Source organism: Zeus faber (assembly GCF_960531495.2).
Source record: "Zeus faber genome assembly, chromosome: 3".
Classification (NCBI taxonomy): domain Eukaryota; kingdom Metazoa; phylum Chordata; class Actinopteri; order Zeiformes; family Zeidae; genus Zeus; species Zeus faber.
This window is the reverse complement of record NC_137190.1, coordinates 15,910,687-15,935,544: the sequence shown is the minus strand read 5'-3', so window position 1 is coordinate 15,935,544 and position 24,858 is coordinate 15,910,687. Positions and strand designations below refer to the sequence as shown.

The 24,858-nt window shown below is 44.0% G+C and overlaps 1 protein-coding gene across 1 annotated transcript in view; it reads left to right on the top strand.

Moving 5' to 3' along the window:
• Positions 1–251: 251 nt before the first annotated feature.
• Positions 252–24,858, top strand: part of LOC307227806 (hexokinase HKDC1-like) — a gene marked incomplete at both ends in the record, with an annotated part of 88,685 nt that continues 64,078 nt past the window's right edge. The window contains 3 exons of the mRNA XM_079997244.1: positions 252–314; positions 1,558–1,720; positions 1,976–2,133. Of these exons, the coding sequence (XP_079853370.1) occupies positions 252–314; positions 1,558–1,720; positions 1,976–2,133 (384 nt within the window). The remainder of the gene's footprint in view (positions 315–1,557; positions 1,721–1,975; positions 2,134–24,858) is intronic.

Here is a 24,858-nt window from a genome sequence, read left to right as displayed (position 1 = left end):
TCATTGAGTCAGAGCAGTGTTTAGTCAGTGCTCCATTCTGTGTGAAGAGGACAGCAGGAGAAGCTGGGTTGAGAAGACGTAAGAAGAAAAAAGCAGGACAAAGCAATACACCAGATGAACTTGCTGAGTGTTTTTGTAGAAAGAAAGAAAAATCCTTCACCCAGTTGCATACTGTGTGCATTTGTGGTGTACTGAGAAAGGGAAAACAAAAGGACTAAAAAGACAACCATTTGCACTGTTTTTATGTCAATATGCTTGCTGTCCATCTTCTGTCCTACTATTTCACCAAACTCCAAGAGGACCCCACTAAAAAGGTAGGCACTTTCTGCTTCAAAAAAAATATATATAGTCATATCCTTTAGTATACTATATGATCCTTTATAGGACATACAGACCTTTTGGATTTTATTTACATTGAAGGCATTACCTTATTGCTCTCTTCATTGGTAAATGTAAGAGATGTCAAATTAGATCAAAGTGGCTTCAGAGCAAATCTTGAGACAAGCCAGTCATTCAGTCGAGAAAAATAAACTGATATTGTGCGAGATGGTGTAATCAGCAGTGCGTTGCAGAGCATTCTATGCACAGAAATGATTAACATGCTTGCCTTCTCCTTATCCCTTTTAAAGAGTAGGCGGGGAAACATTGAAAGTCATACACCACAACCTACACAGATAGCCAGGCACTTTAGGAGCACGCTACAAAAACAAAAACCCAACCAGGTTTATGAGCAGAAGGACCTTGTCCCCTGAATGTGTCACAGATATGACAGATTATATGGTTGATTGCACTGGGTGAGTCTGAACCTTCTGTGTCCATAAGCATGTGGAAGCATCTTTGTGTACTGGAGGTCTGCATACCAATCCATCCACCTCTAGTGTATGACCCCCACGACTGCTACCAGTCTGCAGCCTTTTAAAGGACAGAACTTTAAATATATGTATTCACGCCACGGTATACACTTTAGAGGGTGAATCGTCATGTCACAGGGTTAAAGTGCATCTATAACTAAAGGCACACAGAATGTCGGTGAAATGTATCCAAAAATATGAAAGGCCAAGTGAATAAAAGGGATGAAAGCACTTGTGACCCTGTACAAACATTTTTTCTGCTCTGCTGTTGTTTGTTTTGTATTTTCCCAGGAGGTTTGGGAACAAAGAACAGAATTTCTCCAAGTATAGTTGCTCAAACACAGAGATCAGGCCCATAATATGCTTTACCGACTAGATTCTGGTAGTTTCAGTTTGCGTTGACAAATGTTTGAAAAGTACTGGTAAAAAGCATCTTTGATGATGGATATTGGAAAGCTACACAAAAAAAAAAAAAATGGTTCAAGAGAAGCAGGAAGGAAGGACTGTGCTTTGAAAGCCCCAAAAACAAATGACCAGGAAAGAAGGAGAGGGTGGTGTCAAACCATTGAAGCTCCCCCAACTCCAAAATATCCAGTTGTTCCTGTTTACCTTCTTATCTTTTTGTTCTAACATCCGCCTCTGCTCTCTGTATACAGTATATAAAATCAAATACTGATCAAATGGAATTGATTGGCTCTTATTTTAGGTGGACAGATTTCTGTACTCTATGCGTCTTAATGACGACCAGCTGAGAGTGATCTCGGACCGTTTCCGCTGTGACATGGAGAAGGGGCTCTCTATGCAGAGCAACGATGCAGCAACGGTTAAGATGCTGCCAACACACGTTCATTCCACCCCTGATGGATCAGGTGACTACGAGCAGTGCTTTTGGAACCATTTGTTTGTGGACTGAATGTTGGAGTTAAGACTACTATATACGTTAACCAAATAAAGTTGTTTTCTGGACTTAAAGTATTTGGCAACCTATTAGATCAAGAAGAATGACAAGTGGGAACTTATAATTTATAAGATGTTCAGAAAGTTGCTAAGTTCTCCAGTTTTGGACATGCTGGAACCTTTCTTCCGTGCCGCTTACTGAATATTTATGTCTCTCTCACATGCAGAGAAGGGGGAATTTCTGGCATTAGATCTGGGAGGATCCAGGTTTAAGGCGCTCCGGGTCAAAGTGAGTGAGGAGGTAGGAAGGAGAAGGAGAGGAGTGGAGATGGAAGAGCAGACGTATCCAATTCCCAAAGAGCTACTCAATGGCAAAGGGACAGAGGTAAGGATGAAAGTCAACAATGCTGATGAGTGTGTGAAGGGAAAAATTAACTACCTGATTAAGTTTACTTTGATCAGGCAAGTAGAGGTGGTGGGGGCTGGTTGGTGATGCCTTTAATAATGTTGACAGGGCTTCGTCCTGCAAAACAACATACACTGAAAAGGAAGGCACTCTAGTTTAGGAACAATAGGCATGCATCATCTTGTCAGTTCGGTTGTGCACAAAACCGAGAGACTACACATTTCATGAGTCCCTTGTTGGTTTGTTGTGGGCTCTTTTCTCAAGAACAAACGTATTTAAGATTTTTTTGTGAATGAGGCTCACAAAACTAGAGGCAATGATAAGGGAACAGACATTACTTGTTAATATCCACAGACCTTATTTTATGCTATCGGAAAAGGACTTGCAGTACCTCAAACATGACTACAAAGTTAATGTTTAGGATTAATAGAGAAATAATGACCATTCACAGTTAACCTGAGAAATAAACTACTACTACAACACTATAATTGTCTGAATTAACAATTGACACTGTCAAAAAGAGGCCATTGTGCAAGTTTGCCTTCATATATAATAAAACCTGGAACATTGTGTGCACCAGAGTGAAAAACAAAAATGTTTATTACAATACATACAGTACTGCAAAAGTGTTTTAACATGCTTGATTGATGTGTCATAGGAATAAAAAATTTTGCACCCCTCGCTGCGCTGCTTTAGAGAAACAGTTTTTATTAGCACCATTTGAGTGTGTGTTTGTTTAGGCCCTGTCCACACATATACAGATGTTTTTTTAAATACTTTTTGCCTTCTCGTGTGGCCAGAGATGTGTCTTCAGAGATATCCATATACTTGTGCTTATACTTCCCATTGTCAAATCACAGTAGGGTTGACGTAAGGAGTGCTATGGGTGCCTGTCTCCAATAGTGTAGCAACAGCGTGCCCTAGAGGTTGAAAGTACTAATGAGGCCCGACCCTGCTTAGCTTCCTGTGAGGCGTATTCAGCATGATATGGGTGTTAGGAATGAGTACTACTGCAGCTTTGCATGAAATACATCACACGGTTGTCTTATTAGTGGTTTTACTGCCTCTCTAATTTCCCCCTCGGTCAAATCGTTGTCACACATCTCTTGTTCTCCGTCTAATAGTTCTACATCTAAAGCACAGAAAGTCGATCGCACACTTTTCATCTGTCTTTTTTTTGAAACAGCCTCTTTGAAAGCAATGTACAGTTTATATACACAAATATTAAGTCATTTGATAAACATCATATAGCAAGCAGCGTGATGGGTGCCCCTCTCTATTGACATTGCAAGAGGTTTTCAGTAAGAAAAAGCTTACAGCACCTGGTATTCCCAGGCGGTCTCCCATCCAAGTACTAACCAGGCCCGACCCTGCTTAGCTTCCGAGATCGGACGAGATCGGGCGTATTCAGCGTGGTATGGCCGTAAGCAATTATTGCAGCTGCAACTTTGCATTATAAACACATATGAGCCCATTACGACAACACAGTGTTTGACATTTTTGACAGGAACTTTTCCAACATCAGAGCCCTTCATTCATGTTGTTTGCACACTACTAAATGCAGTGTGCATTATTACACGCGGGAATGCTGCACACAAGACATAATAAGAAGCGCTTAAATCCAGGCAAGAAAGGGGGAACAAGTGACGATGCCAAAGTCACTTGATAGAAATCACATAGCAAGCAGCACGATGGGTGGCCCTCTCTATTGACATAGCAAGAGATTTTTTTGTAAGAAAAAGCTTACAGCACCTGGTATTCCCAGGCGGTCTCCCATCCAAGTACTAACCAGGCCCCACCCTCCTCAGCTTCCTAGATCAGACGAGATCGGGCGTATTCAGCGTGGTATTGCCGTAAGCAATTAGTACTGCCGCAACTTAGCATTATATACACATACGACCCCATAACTACAGTACAGTACTGACATTTTTGACAGGAACTTTTTGCCAACATCAAAGCCCTTCATTCATGTTGTTTGCACAGTACTAAATGCAGTCTGCATTATTACAAGCAGGAATGCTGCACACAAGAAATGCACACAAGAAATAAGAAGAAGCGCTTAAATCCAGGCAAGAAAGGGGGAACAATTGACAATGCCAAAGTCGCTTGATAGAAATCACACAGCAAGCAGCACGATGGGTGCCCCTCTCTATGGACATGGCAGCAGTGTAGAGGTTTTTGTAAGAAAAAACTTACAGCACCTGGTATTCCCAGGCGGTCTCCCATCCAAGTACTAACCAGGCCCGACCCTCCTCAGCTTCCGATATCGGACTAATTCAGCGCGGTATGGCCGCAAGTAATAAGTACTGCCGCAACATTGCATTATATACACATTGGACCCCATAACTACAGCACAGTACTGACATTTTTGACAGGAAGTTTTGCCAACGCGAAAGCCTTTCATTCATGTTGTTTGCACGGTACTAAATGCAGTCTGCATTATTACAAGCAGGAATGCTGCACACAAGACATAATAAGAAGCGCTTAAATCCAGGCAAGAAAGGGGGAAAAACTGACGATTCCAAAGTCACTTGATAGAAATCACACAGCAAGCAGCGTGATGGGTGCCCCTCTCTATTGACATAGCAAGAGATTTTTATTAAGAAAAAGCTTACAGCACCTGGTATTCCCAGGCGGTCTCCCATCCAAGTACTAACCAGGCCCGACCCTGCTTAGCTTCCGAGATCGGACAAGATCGGGCGTATTCAGCGTGGTATGGCCGTAAGCAATTATTGCAGCCGCAACTTTGCATTATATACAAATACGACCCCATTACGACAACACAGTGTTTGACATTTTTGACAGGAACTTTTCCAACATCAGAGCCCTTCATTCATGTTGTTTGCACAATACTAAATGCAGTCTGCATTATTACAAGCAGGAATGCTGCACACAAGAAATGCACACAAGAAATAAGAAGAAGCGCTTAAATCCAGGCAAGAAAGGGGAACAATTGACGATGCCAAAGTCGCTTGATAGAAATCACACAGCAAGCAGCACGATGAGTGCCCCTCTCTATAGACATAGCAGCAGTGTAGAGGTTTTTGTAAGAAAAAACTTACAGCACCTGGTATTCCCAGGCGGTCTCCCATCCAGTTACTAACCAGGCCCGACCCTCCTCAGCTTCCGAGATTGGACAAACTCAGCGTGGTATGGCCGTAAGCAATTATTGCAGCCGCAACTTTGCATTATACACACATATGACCCCATTACGACAACACAGTGTTTGACATTTTTGACAGGAACTTTTCCAACATCAGAGCCCTTAATTCATGTCGTTTGTGCAGTACTAAATCCAGTCTGCATTATAACAAGCAGGAATGCTGCACACAAGTAAAAATAAGAAGTTGCGCTTAAATCCAGGCAAGAAAGGGGGAACAATTGACAATGCCAAAGTCACTTAATAGAAATCACATAGCAAGCAGCAGGATGGGTGCCCCTCTCTATAGACATAGCAACAGGTTTTTGTAAGAAAAAGCTTACAGCACCTGGTATCCCCAGGCGGTCTCCAATCCAAGTACTGACCAGGCCCGACCCTCCTCAGCTTCCGATATCGGACTAATTCAGCGCAGTATGGCCGCAAGTAATAAGTACTGTCGCAACTTTGCATTATATACACATATGACCCCATAACTACAGCACAGTACTGACATTTTTGACAGGAACTTTTTGCCAACGTGAAAGCCCTTCATTCATATTGTTTGCACGGTACTAAATGCAGTCTGCATTATTACAAGCAGGAATGCTGCACACAAGAAATAAGAAGAAGCGCCTAAATCCAGGCAAGAAAGGGGGAAAAATTGACAATGCCAAAGTAATTTGATAAAAATCACATAGCCAGCAGCGCGATGGGTGCCCCTCTCTATTGACAGAACAAGAGATTTTTTGTAAGAAAAAGCTTACAGCACCTGGTATTCCCAGGCGGTCTCCCATCCAAGTACTAACCAGGCCCGACCCTGCTTAGCTTCCGAGATCGGACGAGATCGGGCGTATTCAGCGTGGTATGGCCGTAAGCAATTATTGCAGCTGCAACTTTGCATTATAAACACATATGAGCCCATTACGACAACACAGTGTTTGACACTTTTGACTGTAACTTTTCCAACATCAGAGCCCTTAATTCATGTCTTTTGTGAAGTACTAAATCCAATCTGCATCAAGACAAGCAGGAATGCTGCACACAAGACATAATAAGAAGCGCTGAAATCCAGGCAAGAAAGGGGGAACAACTGACGATGCCAAAGTCACTTGATAGAAATCACATAGCAAGCAGCGTGATGGGTGCCCCTCTCTATTGACATAACAACAGGTTTTTTGGAAGAAAAAACTTACAGCACCTGGTATTCCCAGGCGGTCTCCCATCCAAGTACTAACCAGGCCCGACCCTCCTCAGCTTCCGATATCGGACTAATTCAGCGCGTTATGGCCGCAAGTAATAAGTACTGCCGCAACATTGCATTATATACACATTGGACCCCATAACTACAGCACAGTACTGACATTTTTGACAGGAAGTTTTGCCAACGTGAAAGCCCTTCATTCATGTTGTTTGCACGGTACTAAATGCAGTCTGCATTATTACAAGCAGGAATGCTGCACACAAGAAATGAGAAGAAGCACCTAAATCCAGGCAAGAAAGGGGGAAAAATTGAAAATGCCAAAGTAATTTGATAAAATCACATAGCCAGCAGCGCGATGGGTGCCCCTCTCTTTTGACATAGCAAGAGATTTTTTGTAAGAAAAAGCTTACAGCACCTGGTATTCCCAGGCGGTCTCCCATCCAAGTACTAACCAGGCCCGACCCTGCTTAGCTTCCGAGATCGGACGAGATCGGGCGTATTCAGCGTGGTATGGCCGTAAGCAATTATTGCAGCCGCAACTTTGCATTATAAACACATACGAGCCCATTACGACAACACAGTGTTTGACGCTTTTGACTGTAACTTTTTCAACATCAGAGCCCTTCATTCATGTCTTTTGTGCAGTACTAAATGGAGTCTGCATTATTACAAGCAGGAATGCTGCACACAAGACATAATAAGAAGCGCTTAAATCCAGGCAAGAAAGGGGGAAAAATTGACAATGCCAAAGTAATTTGATAAAAATCACATAGCAAGCAGCGTGATGGGTGCCCCTCTCTATTGACATAGCAAGAGGTTTTTAGTAAGAAAAAGCTTACAGCACCTGGTATTCCCAGGCGGTCTCCCATCCAAGTACTAACCAGGCCCGACCCTGCTTAGCTTCCGAGATCGGACGAGATCGGGCGTTTTCAGCGTGGTATGGCCGTAAGCAATTATTGCAGCCGCAACTTTGCATTATATACACATACGACCCCATAACTACAGTATAGTACTGACATTTTTGACAGGAACTTTTTGCCAACATCAAAGCCCTTCATTCATGTTGTTTGCACAGTACTAAATGCAGTCTGCATTATTACAAGCAGGAATGCTGCACACAAGAAATGCACACAAGAAATAAGAAGAAGCGCTTAAATCCAGGCAAGAAAGGGGAACAATTGACGATGCCAAAGTCGCTTGATAGAAATCACACAGCAAGCAGCACGATGAGTGCCCTTCTCTATAGACATAGCAGCAGTGTAGAGGTTTTTGTAAGAAAAAACTTACAGCACCTGGTATTCCCAGGCGGTCTCCCATCCAGTTACTAACCAGGCCCGACCCTCCTCAGCTTCCGAGATTGGACAAACTCAGCGTGGTATGGCCGTAAGCAATTATTGCAGCCGCAACTTTGCATTATACACACATATGACCCCATTACGACAACACAGTGTTTGACATTTTTGACAGGAACTTTTCCAACATCAGAGCCCTTAATTCATGTCGTTTGTGCAGTACTAAATCCAGTCTGCATTATAACAAGCAGGAATGCTGCACACAAGTAAAAATAAGAAGTTGCGCTTAAATCCAGGCAAGAAAGGGGGAACAATTGACAATGCCAAAGTCACTTAATAGAAATCACATAGCAAGCAGCAGGATGGGTGCCCCTCTCTATAGACATAGCAACAGGTTTTTGTAAGAAAAAGCTTACAGCACCTGGTATCCCCAGGCGGTCTCCAATCCAAGTACTGACCAGGCCCGACCCTCCTCAGCTTCCGATATCGGACTAATTCAGCGCAGTATGGCCGCAAGTAATAAGTACTGTCGCAACTTTGCATTATATACACATATGACCCCATAACTACAGCACAGTACTGACATTTTTGACAGGAACTTTTTGCCAACGTGAAAGCCCTTCATTCATATTGTTTGCACGGTACTAAATGCAGTCTGCATTATTACAAGCAGGAATGCTGCACACAAGAAATAAGAAGAAGCGCCTAAATCCAGGCAAGAAAGGGGGAAAAATTGACAATGCCAAAGTAATTTGATAAAAATCACATAGCCAGCAGCGCGATGGGTGCCCCTCTCTATTGACAGAACAAGAGATTTTTTGTAAGAAAAAGCTTACAGCACCTGGTATTCCCAGGCGGTCTCCCATCCAAGTACTAACCAGGCCCGACCCTGCTTAGCTTCCGAGATCGGACGAGATCGGGCGTATTCAGCGTGGTATGGCCGTAAGCAATTATTGCAGCTGCAACTTTGCATTATAAACACATATGAGCCCATTACGACAACACAGTGTTTGACACTTTTGACTGTAACTTTTCCAACATCAGAGCCCTTAATTCATGTCTTTTGTGAAGTACTAAATCCAATCTGCATCAAGACAAGCAGGAATGCTGCACACAAGACATAATAAGAAGCGCTGAAATCCAGGCAAGAAAGGGGGAACAACTGACGATGCCAAAGTCACTTGATAGAAATCACATAGCAAGCAGCGTGATGGGTGCCCCTCTCTATTGACATAACAACAGGTTTTTTGGAAGAAAAAACTTACAGCACCTGGTATTCCCAGGCGGTCTCCCATCCAAGTACTAACCAGGCCCGACCCTCCTCAGCTTCCGATATCGGACTAATTCAGCGCGTTATGGCCGCAAGTAATAAGTACTGCCGCAACATTGCATTATATACACATTGGACCCCATAACTACAGCACAGTACTGACATTTTTGACAGGAAGTTTTGCCAACGTGAAAGCCCTTCATTCATGTTGTTTGCACGGTACTAAATGCAGTCTGCATTATTACAAGCAGGAATGCTGCACACAAGAAATGAGAAGAAGCACCTAAATCCAGGCAAGAAAGGGGGAAAAATTGAAAATGCCAAAGTAATTTGATAAAATCACATAGCCAGCAGCGCGATGGGTGCCCCTCTCTTTTGACATAGCAAGAGATTTTTTGTAAGAAAAAGCTTACAGCACCTGGTATTCCCAGGCGGTCTCCCATCCAAGTACTAACCAGGCCCGACCCTGCTTAGCTTCCGAGATCGGACGAGATCGGGCGTATTCAGCGTGGTATGGCCGTAAGCAATTATTGCAGCCGCAACTTTGCATTATAAACACATACGAGCCCATTACGACAACACAGTGTTTGACACTTTTGACTGTAACTTTTTCAACATCAGAGCCCTTCATTCATGTCTTTTGTGCAGTACTAAATGGAGTCTGCATTATTACAAGCAGGAATGCTGCACACAAGACATAATAAGAAGCGCTTAAATCCAGGCAAGAAAGGGGGAAAAATTGACAATGCCAAAGTAATTTGATAAAAATCACATAGCAAGCAGCGTGATGGGTGCCCCTCTCTATTGACATAGCAAGAGGTTTTTAGTAAGAAAAAGCTTACAGCACCTGGTATTCCCAGGCGGTCTCCCATCCAAGTACTAACCAGGCCCGACCCTGCTTAGCTTCCGAGATCGGACGAGATCGGGCGTTTTCAGCGTGGTATGGCCGTAAGCAATTATTGCAGCCGCAACTTTGCATTATATACACATACGACCCCATAACTACAGTATAGTACTGACATTTTTGACAGGAACTTTTTGCCAACATCAAAGCCCTTCATTCATGTTGTTTGCACAGTACTAAATGCAGTCTGCATTATTACAAGCAGGAATGCTGCACACAAGAAATGCACACAAGAAATAAGAAGAAGCGCTTAAATCCAGGCAAGAAAGGGGAACAATTGACGATGCCAAAGTCGCTTGATAGAAATCACACAGCAAGCAGCACGATGAGTGCCCTTCTCTATAGACATAGCAGCAGTGTAGAGGTTTTTGTAAGAAAAAACTTACAGCACCTGGTATTCCCAGGCGGTCTCCCATCCAGTTACTAACCAGGCCCGACCCTCCTCAGCTTCCGAGATTGGACAAACTCAGCGTGGTATGGCCGTAAGCAATTATTGCAGCCGCAACTTTGCATTATACACACATATGACCCCATTACGACAACACAGTGTTTGACATTTTTGACAGGAACTTTTCCAACATCAGAGCCCTTAATTCATGTCGTTTGTGCAGTACTAAATCCAGTCTGCATTATAACAAGCAGGAATGCTGCACACAAGTAAAAATAAGAAGTTGCGCTCAAATCCAGGCAAGAAAGGGGGAACAATTGACAATGCCAAAGTCACTTAATAGAAATCACATAGCAAGCAGCAGGATGGGTGCCCCTCTCTATAGACATAGCAACAGGTTTTTGTAAGAAAAAGCTTACAGCACCTGGTATTCCCAGGCGGTCTCCAATCCAAGTACTGACCAGGCCCGACCCTCCTCAGCTTCCGATATCGGACTAATTCAGCGCAGTATGGCCGCAAGTAATAAGTACTGTCGCAACTTTGCATTATATACACATATGACCCCATAACTACAACACAGTACTGACATTTTTGACAGGAACTTTTTGCCAACGTGAAAGCCCTTCATTCATATTGTTTGCACGGTACTAAATGCACTGTGCATTATTACAAGCAGGAATGCTGCACACAAGAAATAAGAAGAAGCGCCTAAATCCAGGCAAGAAAGGGGGAAAAATTGACAATGCCAAAGTAATTTGATAAAAATCACATAGCCAGCAGCGCGATGGGTGCCCCTCTCTATTGACAGAGCAAGAGATTTTTTGTAAGAAAAAGCTTACAGCACCTGGTATTCCCAGGCGGTCTCCCATCCAAGTACTAACCAGGCCCGACCCTCCTCAGCTTCCGATATCGGACTAATTCAGCGCGGTATGGCCGCAAGTAATAAGTACTGCCGCAACATTGCATTATATACACATTGGACCCCATAACTACAGCACAGTACTGACATTTTTGACAGGAAGTTTTGCCAACGCGAAAGCCTTTCATTCATGTTGTTTGCACGGTACTAAATGCAGTCTGCATTATTACAAGCAGGAATGCTGCACACAAGACATAATAAGAAGCGCTTAAATCCAGGCAAGAAAGGGGGAAAAACTGACGATTCCAAAGTCACTTGATAGAAATCACACAGCAAGCAGCGTGATGGGTGCCCCTCTCTATTGACATAGCAAGAGATTTTTATTAAGAAAAAGCTTACAGCACCTGGTATTCCCAGGCGGTCTCCCATCCAAGTACTAACCAGGCCCGACCCTGCTTAGCTTCCGAGATCGGACAAGATCGGGCGTATTCAGCGTGGTATGGCCGTAAGCAATTATTGCAGCCGCAACTTTGCATTATATACAAATACGACCCCATTACGACAACACAGTGTTTGACATTTTTGACAGGAACTTTTCCAACATCAGAGCCCTTCATTCATGTTGTTTGCACAATACTAAATGCAGTCTGCATTATTACAAGCAGGAATGCTGCACACAAGAAATGCACACAAGAAATAAGAAGAAGCGCTTAAATCCAGGCAAGAAAGGGGAACAATTGACGATGCCAAAGTCGCTTGATAGAAATCACACAGCAAGCAGCACGATGAGTGCCCCTCTCTATAGACATAGCAGCAGTGTAGAGGTTTTTGTAAGAAAAAACTTACAGCACCTGGTATTCCCAGGCGGTCTCCCATCCAGTTACTAACCAGGCCCGACCCTCCTCAGCTTCCGAGATTGGACAAACTCAGCGTGGTATGGCCGTAAGCAATTATTGCAGCCGCAACTTTGCATTATACACACATATGACCCCATTACGACAACACAGTGTTTGACATTTTTGACAGGAACTTTTCCAACATCAGAGCCCTTAATTCATGTCGTTTGTGCAGTACTAAATCCAGTCTGCATTATAACAAGCAGGAATGCTGCACACAAGTAAAAATAAGAAGTTGCGCTTAAATCCAGGCAAGAAAGGGGGAACAATTGACAATGCCAAAGTCACTTAATAGAAATCACATAGCAAGCAGCAGGATGGGTGCCCCTCTCTATAGACATAGCAACAGGTTTTTGTAAGAAAAAGCTTACAGCACCTGGTATCCCCAGGCGGTCTCCAATCCAAGTACTGACCAGGCCCGACCCTCCTCAGCTTCCGATATCGGACTAATTCAGCGCAGTATGGCCGCAAGTAATAAGTACTGTCGCAACTTTGCATTATATACACATATGACCCCATAACTACAGCACAGTACTGACATTTTTGACAGGAACTTTTTGCCAACGTGAAAGCCCTTCATTCATATTGTTTGCACGGTACTAAATGCAGTCTGCATTATTACAAGCAGGAATGCTGCACACAAGAAATAAGAAGAAGCGCCTAAATCCAGGCAAGAAAGGGGGAAAAATTGACAATGCCAAAGTAATTTGATAAAAATCACATAGCCAGCAGCGCGATGGGTGCCCCTCTCTATTGACAGAACAAGAGATTTTTTGTAAGAAAAAGCTTACAGCACCTGGTATTCCCAGGCGGTCTCCCATCCAAGTACTAACCAGGCCCGACCCTGCTTAGCTTCCGAGATCGGACGAGATCGGGCGTATTCAGCGTGGTATGGCCGTAAGCAATTATTGCAGCTGCAACTTTGCATTATAAACACATATGAGCCCATTACGACAACACAGTGTTTGACACTTTTGACTGTAACTTTTCCAACATCAGAGCCCTTAATTCATGTCTTTTGTGAAGTACTAAATCCAATCTGCATCAAGACAAGCAGGAATGCTGCACACAAGACATAATAAGAAGCGCTGAAATCCAGGCAAGAAAGGGGGAACAACTGACGATGCCAAAGTCACTTGATAGAAATCACATAGCAAGCAGCGTGATGGGTGCCCCTCTCTATTGACATAACAACAGGTTTTTTGGAAGAAAAAACTTACAGCACCTGGTATTCCCAGGCGGTCTCCCATCCAAGTACTAACCAGGCCCGACCCTCCTCAGCTTCCGATATCGGACTAATTCAGCGCGTTATGGCCGCAAGTAATAAGTACTGCCGCAACATTGCATTATATACACATTGGACCCCATAACTACAGCACAGTACTGACATTTTTGACAGGAAGTTTTGCCAACGTGAAAGCCCTTCATTCATGTTGTTTGCACGGTACTAAATGCAGTCTGCATTATTACAAGCAGGAATGCTGCACACAAGAAATGAGAAGAAGCACCTAAATCCAGGCAAGAAAGGGGGAAAAATTGAAAATGCCAAAGTAATTTGATAAAATCACATAGCCAGCAGCGCGATGGGTGCCCCTCTCTTTTGACATAGCAAGAGATTTTTTGTAAGAAAAAGCTTACAGCACCTGGTATTCCCAGGCGGTCTCCCATCCAAGTACTAACCAGGCCCGACCCTGCTTAGCTTCCGAGATCGGACGAGATCGGGCGTATTCAGCGTGGTATGGCCGTAAGCAATTATTGCAGCCGCAACTTTGCATTATAAACACATACGAGCCCATTACGACAACACAGTGTTTGACGCTTTTGACTGTAACTTTTTCAACATCAGAGCCCTTCATTCATGTCTTTTGTGCAGTACTAAATGGAGTCTGCATTATTACAAGCAGGAATGCTGCACACAAGACATAATAAGAAGCGCTTAAATCCAGGCAAGAAAGGGGGAAAAATTGACAATGCCAAAGTAATTTGATAAAAATCACATAGCAAGCAGCGTGATGGGTGCCCCTCTCTATTGACATAGCAAGAGGTTTTTAGTAAGAAAAAGCTTACAGCACCTGGTATTCCCAGGCGGTCTCCCATCCAAGTACTAACCAGGCCCGACCCTGCTTAGCTTCCGAGATCGGACGAGATCGGGCGTTTTCAGCGTGGTATGGCCGTAAGCAATTATTGCAGCCGCAACTTTGCATTATATACACATACGACCCCATAACTACAGTATAGTACTGACATTTTTGACAGGAACTTTTTGCCAACATCAAAGCCCTTCATTCATGTTGTTTGCACAGTACTAAATGCAGTCTGCATTATTACAAGCAGGAATGCTGCACACAAGAAATGCACACAAGAAATAAGAAGAAGCGCTTAAATCCAGGCAAGAAAGGGGAACAATTGACGATGCCAAAGTCGCTTGATAGAAATCACACAGCAAGCAGCACGATGAGTGCCCTTCTCTATAGACATAGCAGCAGTGTAGAGGTTTTTGTAAGAAAAAACTTACAGCACCTGGTATTCCCAGGCGGTCTCCCATCCAGTTACTAACCAGGCCCGACCCTCCTCAGCTTCCGAGATTGGACAAACTCAGCGTGGTATGGCCGTAAGCAATTATTGCAGCCGCAACTTTGCATTATACACACATATGACCCCATTACGACAACACAGTGTTTGACATTTTTGACAGGAACTTTTCCAACATCAGAGCCCTTAATTCATGTCGTTTGTGCAGTACTAAATCCAGTCTGCATTATAACAAGCAGGAATGCTGCACACAAGTAAAAATAAGAAGTTGCGCTTAAATCCAGGCAAGAAAGGGGGAACAATTGACAATGCCAAAGTCACTTAATAGAAATCACATAGCAAGCAGCAGGATGGGTGCCCCTCTCTATAGACATAGCAACAGGTTTTTGTAAGAAAAAGCTTACAGCACCTGGTATCCCCAGGCGGTCTCCAATCCAAGTACTGACCAGGCCCGACCCTCCTCAGCTTCCGATATCGGACTAATTCAGCGCAGTATGGCCGCAAGTAATAAGTACTGTCGCAACTTTGCATTATATACACATATGACCCCATAACTACAGCACAGTACTGACATTTTTGACAGGAACTTTTTGCCAACGTGAAAGCCCTTCATTCATATTGTTTGCACGGTACTAAATGCAGTCTGCATTATTACAAGCAGGAATGCTGCACACAAGAAATAAGAAGAAGCGCCTAAATCCAGGCAAGAAAGGGGGAAAAATTGACAATGCCAAAGTAATTTGATAAAAATCACATAGCCAGCAGCGCGATGGGTGCCCCTCTCTATTGACAGAACAAGAGATTTTTTGTAAGAAAAAGCTTACAGCACCTGGTATTCCCAGGCGGTCTCCCATCCAAGTACTAACCAGGCCCGACCCTGCTTAGCTTCCGAGATCGGACGAGATCGGGCGTATTCAGCGTGGTATGGCCGTAAGCAATTATTGCAGCTGCAACTTTGCATTATAAACACATATGAGCCCATTACGACAACACAGTGTTTGACACTTTTGACTGTAACTTTTCCAACATCAGAGCCCTTAATTCATGTCTTTTGTGAAGTACTAAATCCAATCTGCATCAAGACAAGCAGGAATGCTGCACACAAGACATAATAAGAAGCGCTGAAATCCAGGCAAGAAAGGGGGAACAACTGACGATGCCAAAGTCACTTGATAGAAATCACATAGCAAGCAGCGTGATGGGTGCCCCTCTCTATTGACATAACAACAGGTTTTTTGGAAGAAAAAACTTACAGCACCTGGTATTCCCAGGCGGTCTCCCATCCAAGTACTAACCAGGCCCGACCCTCCTCAGCTTCCGATATCGGACTAATTCAGCGCGTTATGGCCGCAAGTAATAAGTACTGCCGCAACATTGCATTATATACACATTGGACCCCATAACTACAGCACAGTACTGACATTTTTGACAGGAAGTTTTGCCAACGTGAAAGCCCTTCATTCATGTTGTTTGCACGGTACTAAATGCAGTCTGCATTATTACAAGCAGGAATGCTGCACACAAGAAATGAGAAGAAGCACCTAAATCCAGGCAAGAAAGGGGGAAAAATTGAAAATGCCAAAGTAATTTGATAAAATCACATAGCCAGCAGCGCGATGGGTGCCCCTCTCTTTTGACATAGCAAGAGATTTTTTGTAAGAAAAAGCTTACAGCACCTGGTATTCCCAGGCGGTCTCCCATCCAAGTACTAACCAGGCCCGACCCTGCTTAGCTTCCGAGATCGGACGAGATCGGGCGTATTCAGCGTGGTATGGCCGTAAGCAATTATTGCAGCCGCAACTTTGCATTATAAACACATACGAGCCCATTACGACAACACAGTGTTTGACACTTTTGACTGTAACTTTTTCAACATCAGAGCCCTTCATTCATGTCTTTTGTGCAGTACTAAATGGAGTCTGCATTATTACAAGCAGGAATGCTGCACACAAGACATAATAAGAAGCGCTTAAATCCAGGCAAGAAAGGGGGAAAAATTGACAATGCCAAAGTAATTTGATAAAAATCACATAGCAAGCAGCGTGATGGGTGCCCCTCTCTATTGACATAGCAAGAGGTTTTTAGTAAGAAAAAGCTTACAGCACCTGGTATTCCCAGGCGGTCTCCCATCCAAGTACTAACCAGGCCCGACCCTGCTTAGCTTCCGAGATCGGACGAGATCGGGCGTTTTCAGCGTGGTATGGCCGTAAGCAATTATTGCAGCCGCAACTTTGCATTATATACACATACGACCCCATAACTACAGTATAGTACTGACATTTTTGACAGGAACTTTTTGCCAACATCAAAGCCCTTCATTCATGTTGTTTGCACAGTACTAAATGCAGTCTGCATTATTACAAGCAGGAATGCTGCACACAAGAAATGCACACAAGAAATAAGAAGAAGCGCTTAAATCCAGGCAAGAAAGGGGAACAATTGACGATGCCAAAGTCGCTTGATAGAAATCACACAGCAAGCAGCACGATGAGTGCCCTTCTCTATAGACATAGCAGCAGTGTAGAGGTTTTTGTAAGAAAAAACTTACAGCACCTGGTATTCCCAGGCGGTCTCCCATCCAGTTACTAACCAGGCCCGACCCTCCTCAGCTTCCGAGATTGGACAAACTCAGCGTGGTATGGCCGTAAGCAATTATTGCAGCCGCAACTTTGCATTATACACACATATGACCCCATTACGACAACACAGTGTTTGACATTTTTGACAGGAACTTTTCCAACATCAGAGCCCTTAATTCATGTCGTTTGTGCAGTACTAAATCCAGTCTGCATTATAACAAGCAGGAATGCTGCACACAAGTAAAAATAAGAAGTTGCGCTCAAATCCAGGCAAGAAAGGGGGAACAATTGACAATGCCAAAGTCACTTAATAGAAATCACATAGCAAGCAGCAGGATGGGTGCCCCTCTCTATAGACATAGCAACAGGTTTTTGTAAGAAAAAGCTTACAGCACCTGGTATTCCCAGGCGGTCTCCAATCCAAGTACTGACCAGGCCCGACCCTCCTCAGCTTCCGATATCGGACTAATTCAGCGCAGTATGGCCGCAAGTAATAAGTACTGTCGCAACTTTGCATTATATACACATATGACCCCATAACTACAGCACAGTACTGACATTTTTGACAGGAACTTTTTGCCAACGTGAAAGCCCTTCATTCATATTGTTTGCACGGTACTAAATGCACTGTGCATTATTACAAGCAGGAATGCTGCACACAAGAAATAAGAAGAAGCGCCTAAATCCAGGCAAGAAAGGGGGAAAAATTGACAATGCCAAAGTAATTTGATAAAAATCACATAGCCAGCAGCGCGATGGGTGCCCCTCTCTATTGACAGAGCAAGAGATTTTTTGTAAGAAAAAGCTTACAGCACCTGGTATTCCCAGGCGGTCTCCCATCCAAGTACTAACCAGGCCCGACCCTGCTTAGCTTCCGAGATCGGACGAGATCGGGCGTATTCAGCGTGGTATGGCCGTAAGCAATTATTGCAGCTGCAACTTTGCATTATAAACACATATGAGCCCATTACGACAACACAGTGTTTGACACTTTTGACTGTAACTTTTCCAACATCAGAGCCCTTAATTCATGTCTTTTGTGAAGTACTAAATCCAATCTGCATCAAGACAAGCAGGAATGCTGCACACAAGACATAATAAGAAGCGCTGAAATCCAGGCAAGAAAGGGGGAACAACTGACGATGCCAAAGTCACTTGATAGAAATCACATAGCAAGCAGCGTGATGGGTGCCCCTCTCTATTGACATAACAACAGGTTTTTTGGAAGAAAAAGCTTACAGCACCTGGTATTCCCAGGCGGTCTCCCATCCAAGTACTAACCAGGCCGGACCCTCCTCAGCTTCCGATATCGGACTAATTCAGCGCGTTATGGCCGCAAGTAATAAGTACTGCCGCAACATTGCATTATATACACATTGGACCCCATAACTACAGCACAGTACTGACATTTTTGACAGGAAGTTTTGCCAACGTGAAAGCCCTTCATTCATGTTGTTTGCACGGTACTAAATGCAGTCTGCATTATTACAAGCAGGAATGCTGCACACAAGAAATGAGAAGAAGCACCTAAATCCAGGCAAGAAAGGGGGAAAAATTGACAATGCCAAAGTAATTTGATAAAATCACATAGCCAGCAGCGCGATGGGTGCCCCTCTCTTTTGACATAGCAAGAGATTTTTTGTAAGAAAAAGCTTACAGCACCTGGTATTCCCAGGCGGTCTCCCATCCAAGTACTAACCAGGCCCGACCCTGCTTAGCTTCCGAGATCGGACGAGATCGGGCGTATTCAGCGTGGTATGGCCGTAAGCAATTATTGCAGCCGCAACTTTGCATTATAAACACATACGAGCCCATTACGACAACACAGTGTTTGACACTTTTGACTGTAACTTTTTCAACATCAGAGCCCTTCATTCATGTCTTTTGTGCAGTACTAAATGGAGTCTGCATTATTACAAGCAGGAATGCTGCACACAAGACATAATAAGAAGCGCTTAAATCCAGGCAAGAAAGGGGGAAAAATTGACAATGCCAAAGTAATTTGATAAAAATCACATAGCCAGCAGCGCGATGGGTGCCCCTCTCTATTGACATAGCAAGAGGTTTTTAGTAAGAAAAAGCTTACAGCACCTGGTATTCCCAGGCGGTCTCCCATCCAAGTACTAACCAGGCCCGACCCTGCTTAGCTTCCGAGATCGGACGAGATCGGGCGTATTCAGCGTGGTATGGCCGTAAGCAATTATTGCAGCCGCAACTTTGCATTATATACACATACGACCCCATAACTACAGTATAGTACTGACATTTTTGACAGGAACTTTTTGCCAACATCAAAGCCCTTCATTCATGTTGTTTGCACAGTACTAAATGCAGTGTGCATTAATACACGCGGGAATGCTGCACACAAGACATGATAAGAAGCGCTTAAATCCAGGCAAGAAAGGGGGAACAAGTGACGATGCCAAAGTAATTTGATAAAAATCACATAGCCAGCAGCGCGATGGGTGCCCCTCTCTATTGACAGAGCAAGAGATTTTTTGTAAGAAAAAGCTTACAGCACCTGGTATTCCCAGGCGGTCTCCCATCCAAGTACTAACCAGGCCCGACCCTGCTTAGCTTCCGAGATCGGACGAGATCGGGCGTATTCAGCGTGGTATGGCCGTAAGCAATTATTGCAGCTGCAACTTTGCATTATAAACACATATGAGCCCATTACGACAACACAGTGTTTGACACTTTTGACTGTAACTTTTCCAACATCAGAGCCCTTAATTCATGTCTTTTGTGAAGTACTAAATCCAATCTGCATCAATACAAGCAGGAATGCTGCACACAAGACATAATAAGAAGCGCTGAAATCCAGGCAAGAAAGGGGGAACAACTGACGATGCCAAAGTCACTTGATAGAAATCACATAGCAAGCAGCGTGATGGGTGCCCCTCTCTATTGACATAACAACAGGTTTTTTGGAAGAAAAAGCTTAAAGCACCTGGTATTCCCAGGCGGTCTCCCATCCAAGTACTAACCAGGCCCGACCCTCCTCAGCTTCCGATATCGGTCTAATTCAGCGCGGCATGGCCGTAAGTTATAAGTACTGCCGCAACATTGCATTATATACACATACGACCCCATAACTACAGCACAGGACTGACATTTTTGACAGGAACTTTTTGCCAACGTGAAAGCCCTTCATTCATGTTGTTTGCACGGTACTAAATGCAGTCTGCATTATTACAAGCAGGAATGCTGCACACAAGAAATGAGAAAAAGCACCTAAATCCAGGCAAGAAAGGGGGAACAAGTGACGATGCCAAAGTAATTTGATAAAAATCACATAGCCAGCAGCGCGATGGGTGCCCCTCTCTATTGACAGAGCAAGAGATTTTTTGTAAGAAAAAGCTTACAGCACCTGGTATTCCCAGGCGGTCTCCCATCCAAGTACTAACCAGGCCCGACCCTGCTTAGCTTCCGAGATCGGACGAGATCGGGCGTATTCAGCGTGGTATGGCCGTAAGCAATTATTGCAGCTGCAACTTTGCATTATAAACACATATGAGCCCATTACGACAACACAGTGTTTGACACTTTTGACTGTAACTTTTCCAACATCAGAGCCCTTAATTCATGTCTTTTGTGAAGTACTAAATCCAATCTGCATCAATACAAGCAGGAATGCTGCACACAAGACATAATAAGAAGCGCTGAAATCCAGGCAAGAAAGGGGGAACAACTGACGATGCCAAAGTCACTTGATAGAAATCACATAGCAAGCAGCGTGATGGGTGCCCCTCTCTATTGACATAACAACAGGTTTTTTGGAAGAAAAAGCTTAAAGCACCTGGTATTCCCAGGCGGTCTCCCATCCAAGTACTAACCAGGCCCGACCCTCCTCAGCTTCCGATATCGGTCTAATTCAGCGCGGCATGGCCGTAAGTTATAAGTACTGCCGCAACATTGCATTATATACACATACGACCCCATAACTACAGCACAGGACTGACATTTTTGACAGGAACTTTTTGCCAACGTGAAAGCCCTTCATTCATGTTGTTTGCACGGTACTAAATGCAGTCTGCATTATTACAAGCAGGAATGCTGCACACAAGAAATGAGAAGAAGCACCTAAATCCAGGCAAGAAAGGGGGAAAAATTGACAATGCCAAAGTAATTTGATAAAAATCACATAGCCAGCAGCACAATGGGTGCCCCTCTCTATTGACAGAGCAAGAGATTTTTTGTAAGAAAAAGCTTACAGCACCTGGTATTCCCAGGCGGTCTCCCATCCAAGTACTAACCAGGCCCGACCCTGCTTAGCTTCCGAGATCGGACGAGATCGGGCGTATTCAGCGTGGTATGGCCGTAAGCAATTATTGCAGCCGCAACTTTGCATTATATACACATACGACCCCATTACGACAACAAAGTGTTTGACATTTTTGACAGGAACTTTTCCAACATCAGAGCCCTTCATTCATGTTGTTTTCACACTACTAAATGCAGTGTGCATTAATACACGCGGGAATGCTGCACACAAGACATGATAAGAAGCGCTTAAATCCAGGCAAGAAAGGGGGAACAAGTGACGATGCCAAAGTCACTTGATAGAAATCACATAGCAAGCAGCGCGATGGGTGCCCCTCTCTATTGACATAGCAAGAGATTTTTTGTAAGAAAAAGCTTACAGCACCTGGTATTCCCAGGCGGTCTCCCATCCAAGTACTAACCAGGCCCGACCCTGCTTAGCTTCCGAGATCGGACGAGATCGGGCGTATTCAGCGTGGTATGGCCATAAGCAATTATTGCAGCTGCAACTTTGCATTATAAACACATATGAGCCCATTACGACAACACAGTGTTTGACACTTTTGACTGTAACTTTTCCAACATCAGAGCCCTTAATTCATGTCTTTTGTGAAGTACTCAATCCAATCTGCATCAATACAAGCAGGAATGCTGCACACAAGACATAATAAGAAGCACTGAAATCCAGGCAAGAAAGGGGGAACAACTGACGATGCCAAAGTCACTTGATAGAAATCACATAGCAAGCAGCGTGATGGGTGCCCCTCTCTATTGACATAGCAACAGGTTTTTTGGAAGAAAAAGCTTAAAGCACCTGGTATTCCCAGGCGGTCTCCCATCCAATTACTAACCAGGCCCGACCCTCCTCAGCTTCCGATATCGGACTAATTCAGCGCGGCATGGCCGTAATTTATAAGTACTGCCGCAACATTGCATTATATACACATACGACCCCATAACTACAGCACAGGACTGACATTTTTGACAGGAACTTTTTGCCAACGTGAAAGCCCTTCATTCATGTTGTTTGCACGGTACTAAATGCAGTCTGCATTATTACAAGCAGGAATGCTGCACACAAGAAATGAGAAGAAGCACCTAAATCCAGGCAAGAAAGGGGGAAAAATTGACAATGCCAAAGTAATTTGATAAAAATCACATAGCCAGCAGCACGATGGGTGCCCCTCTCTATTGACAGAGCAAGAGATTTTTTGTAAGAAAAAGCTTACAGCACCTGGTATTCCCAGGCGGTCTCCCATCCAAGTACTAACCAGGCCCGACCCTGCTTAGCTTCCGAGATCGGACGAGATCGGGCGTATTCAGCGTGGTATGGCCGTAAGCCATTATCGCAGCTGCAACTTTGCATTATAAACACATATGAGCCCATTACGACAACACAGTGTTTGACACTTTTGACTGTAACTTTTCCAACATCAGAGCCCTTAATTCATGTCTTTTGTGAAGTACTAAATCCAATCTGCATCAATACAAGCAGGAATGCTGCACACAAGACATAATAAGAAGCGCTGAAATCCAGGCAAGAAAGGGGGAACAACTGACGCTGCCAAAGTCACTTGATAGAAATCACATAGCAAGCAGCGTGATGGGTGCCGCTCTCTATTGACATAGCATCAGGTTTTTAGTAAGAAAAAGCTTAAAGCACCTGGTATTCCCAGGCGGTCTCCCATCCAAGTACTAACCAGGCCCGACCCTCCTCAGCTTCCTAGATCAGACGAGATCGGGCGTATTCAGCGTGGTATTGCCGTAAGCAATTAGTACTGCCGCAACTTAGCATTATATACACATACGACCCCATAACTACAGTACAGTACTGACATTTTTGACAGGAACTTTTTGCCAACATCAAAGCCCTTCATTCATGTTGTTTGCACAGTACTAAATGCAGTCTGCATTATTACAAGCAGGAATGCTGCACACAAGAAATGCACACAAGAAATAAGAAGAAGCGCTTAAATCCAGGCAAGAAAGGGGGAACAATTGACAATGCCAAAGTCGCTTGATAGAAATCACACAGCAAGCAGCACGATGGCTGCCCCTCTCTATGGACATGGCAGAAGTGTAGAGGTTTTTGTAAGAAAAAACTTACAGCACCTGGTATTCCCAGGCGGTCTCCCATCCAAGTACTAACCAGGCCCGACCCTCCTCAGCTTCCGATATCGGACTAATTCAGCGCGGTATGGCCGCAAGTAATAAGTACTACCGCAACATTGCATTATATACACATTGGACCCCATAACTACAGCACAGTACTGACATTTTTGACCGGACGTTTTGCCAACGTGAAAGCCCTTCATTCATGTTGTTTGCACGGAACTAAATGCAGTCTGCATTATTACAAGCAGGAATGCTGCACACAAGAAATGAGAAGAAGCACCTAAATCCAGGAGAGAAAGGGGGAAAAATTGACAATGCCAAAGTAATTTGATAAAATCACATAGCCAGCAGCGCGATGGGTGCCCCTCTCTTTTGACATAGCAAGAGATTTTTAGTAAGAAAAAGCTTACAGCACCTGGTATTCCCAGGCGGTCTCCCATCCAAGTACTAACCAGGCCCGACCCTGCTTAGCTTCCGAGATCGGACGAGATCGGGCGTATTCAGCGTGGTATGGCCGTAAGCAATTATTGCAGCCGCAACTTTGCATTATATACACATACGACCCCATTACGACAACACAGTGTTTGACACTTTTGACTGTAACTTTTCCAACATCAGAGCCCTTAATTCATGTCTTTTGTGAAGTACTAAATCCAATCTGCATCAATACAAGCAGGAATGCTGCACACAAGACATAATAAGAAGCGCTTAAATCCAGGCAAGAAAGGGGGAACAAGTGACGATGCCAAAGTCACTTGATAGAAATCACATAGCAAGCAGCGCGATGGGTGCCCCTCTCTATTGACATAGCAAGAGATTTTTTGTAAGAAAAAGCTTACAGCACCTGGTATTCCCAGGCGGTCTCCCATCCAAGTACTAACCAGGCCCGACCCTGCTTAGCTTCCGAGATCGGACGGGATCGGGCGTATTCAGCGTGGTATGGCCGTAAGCAATTATTGCAGCCGCAACTTTGCATTATAAACACATACGAGCCCATTATGACAACACAGTGTTTGACACTTTTGACTGTAACTTTTTCAACATCAGAGCCCTTCATTCATGTCTTTTGTGCAGTACTAAATGGAGTCTGCATTATTACAAGCAGGAATGCTGCACACAAGACATAATAAGAAGCGCTTAAATCCAGGCAAGAAAGGGGGAAAAATTGACAATGCCAAAGTAATTTGATAAAAATCACATAGCCAGCAGCGCGATGGGTGCCCCTCTCTATTGACATAGCAAGAGGTTTTTTGTAAGAAAAAGCTT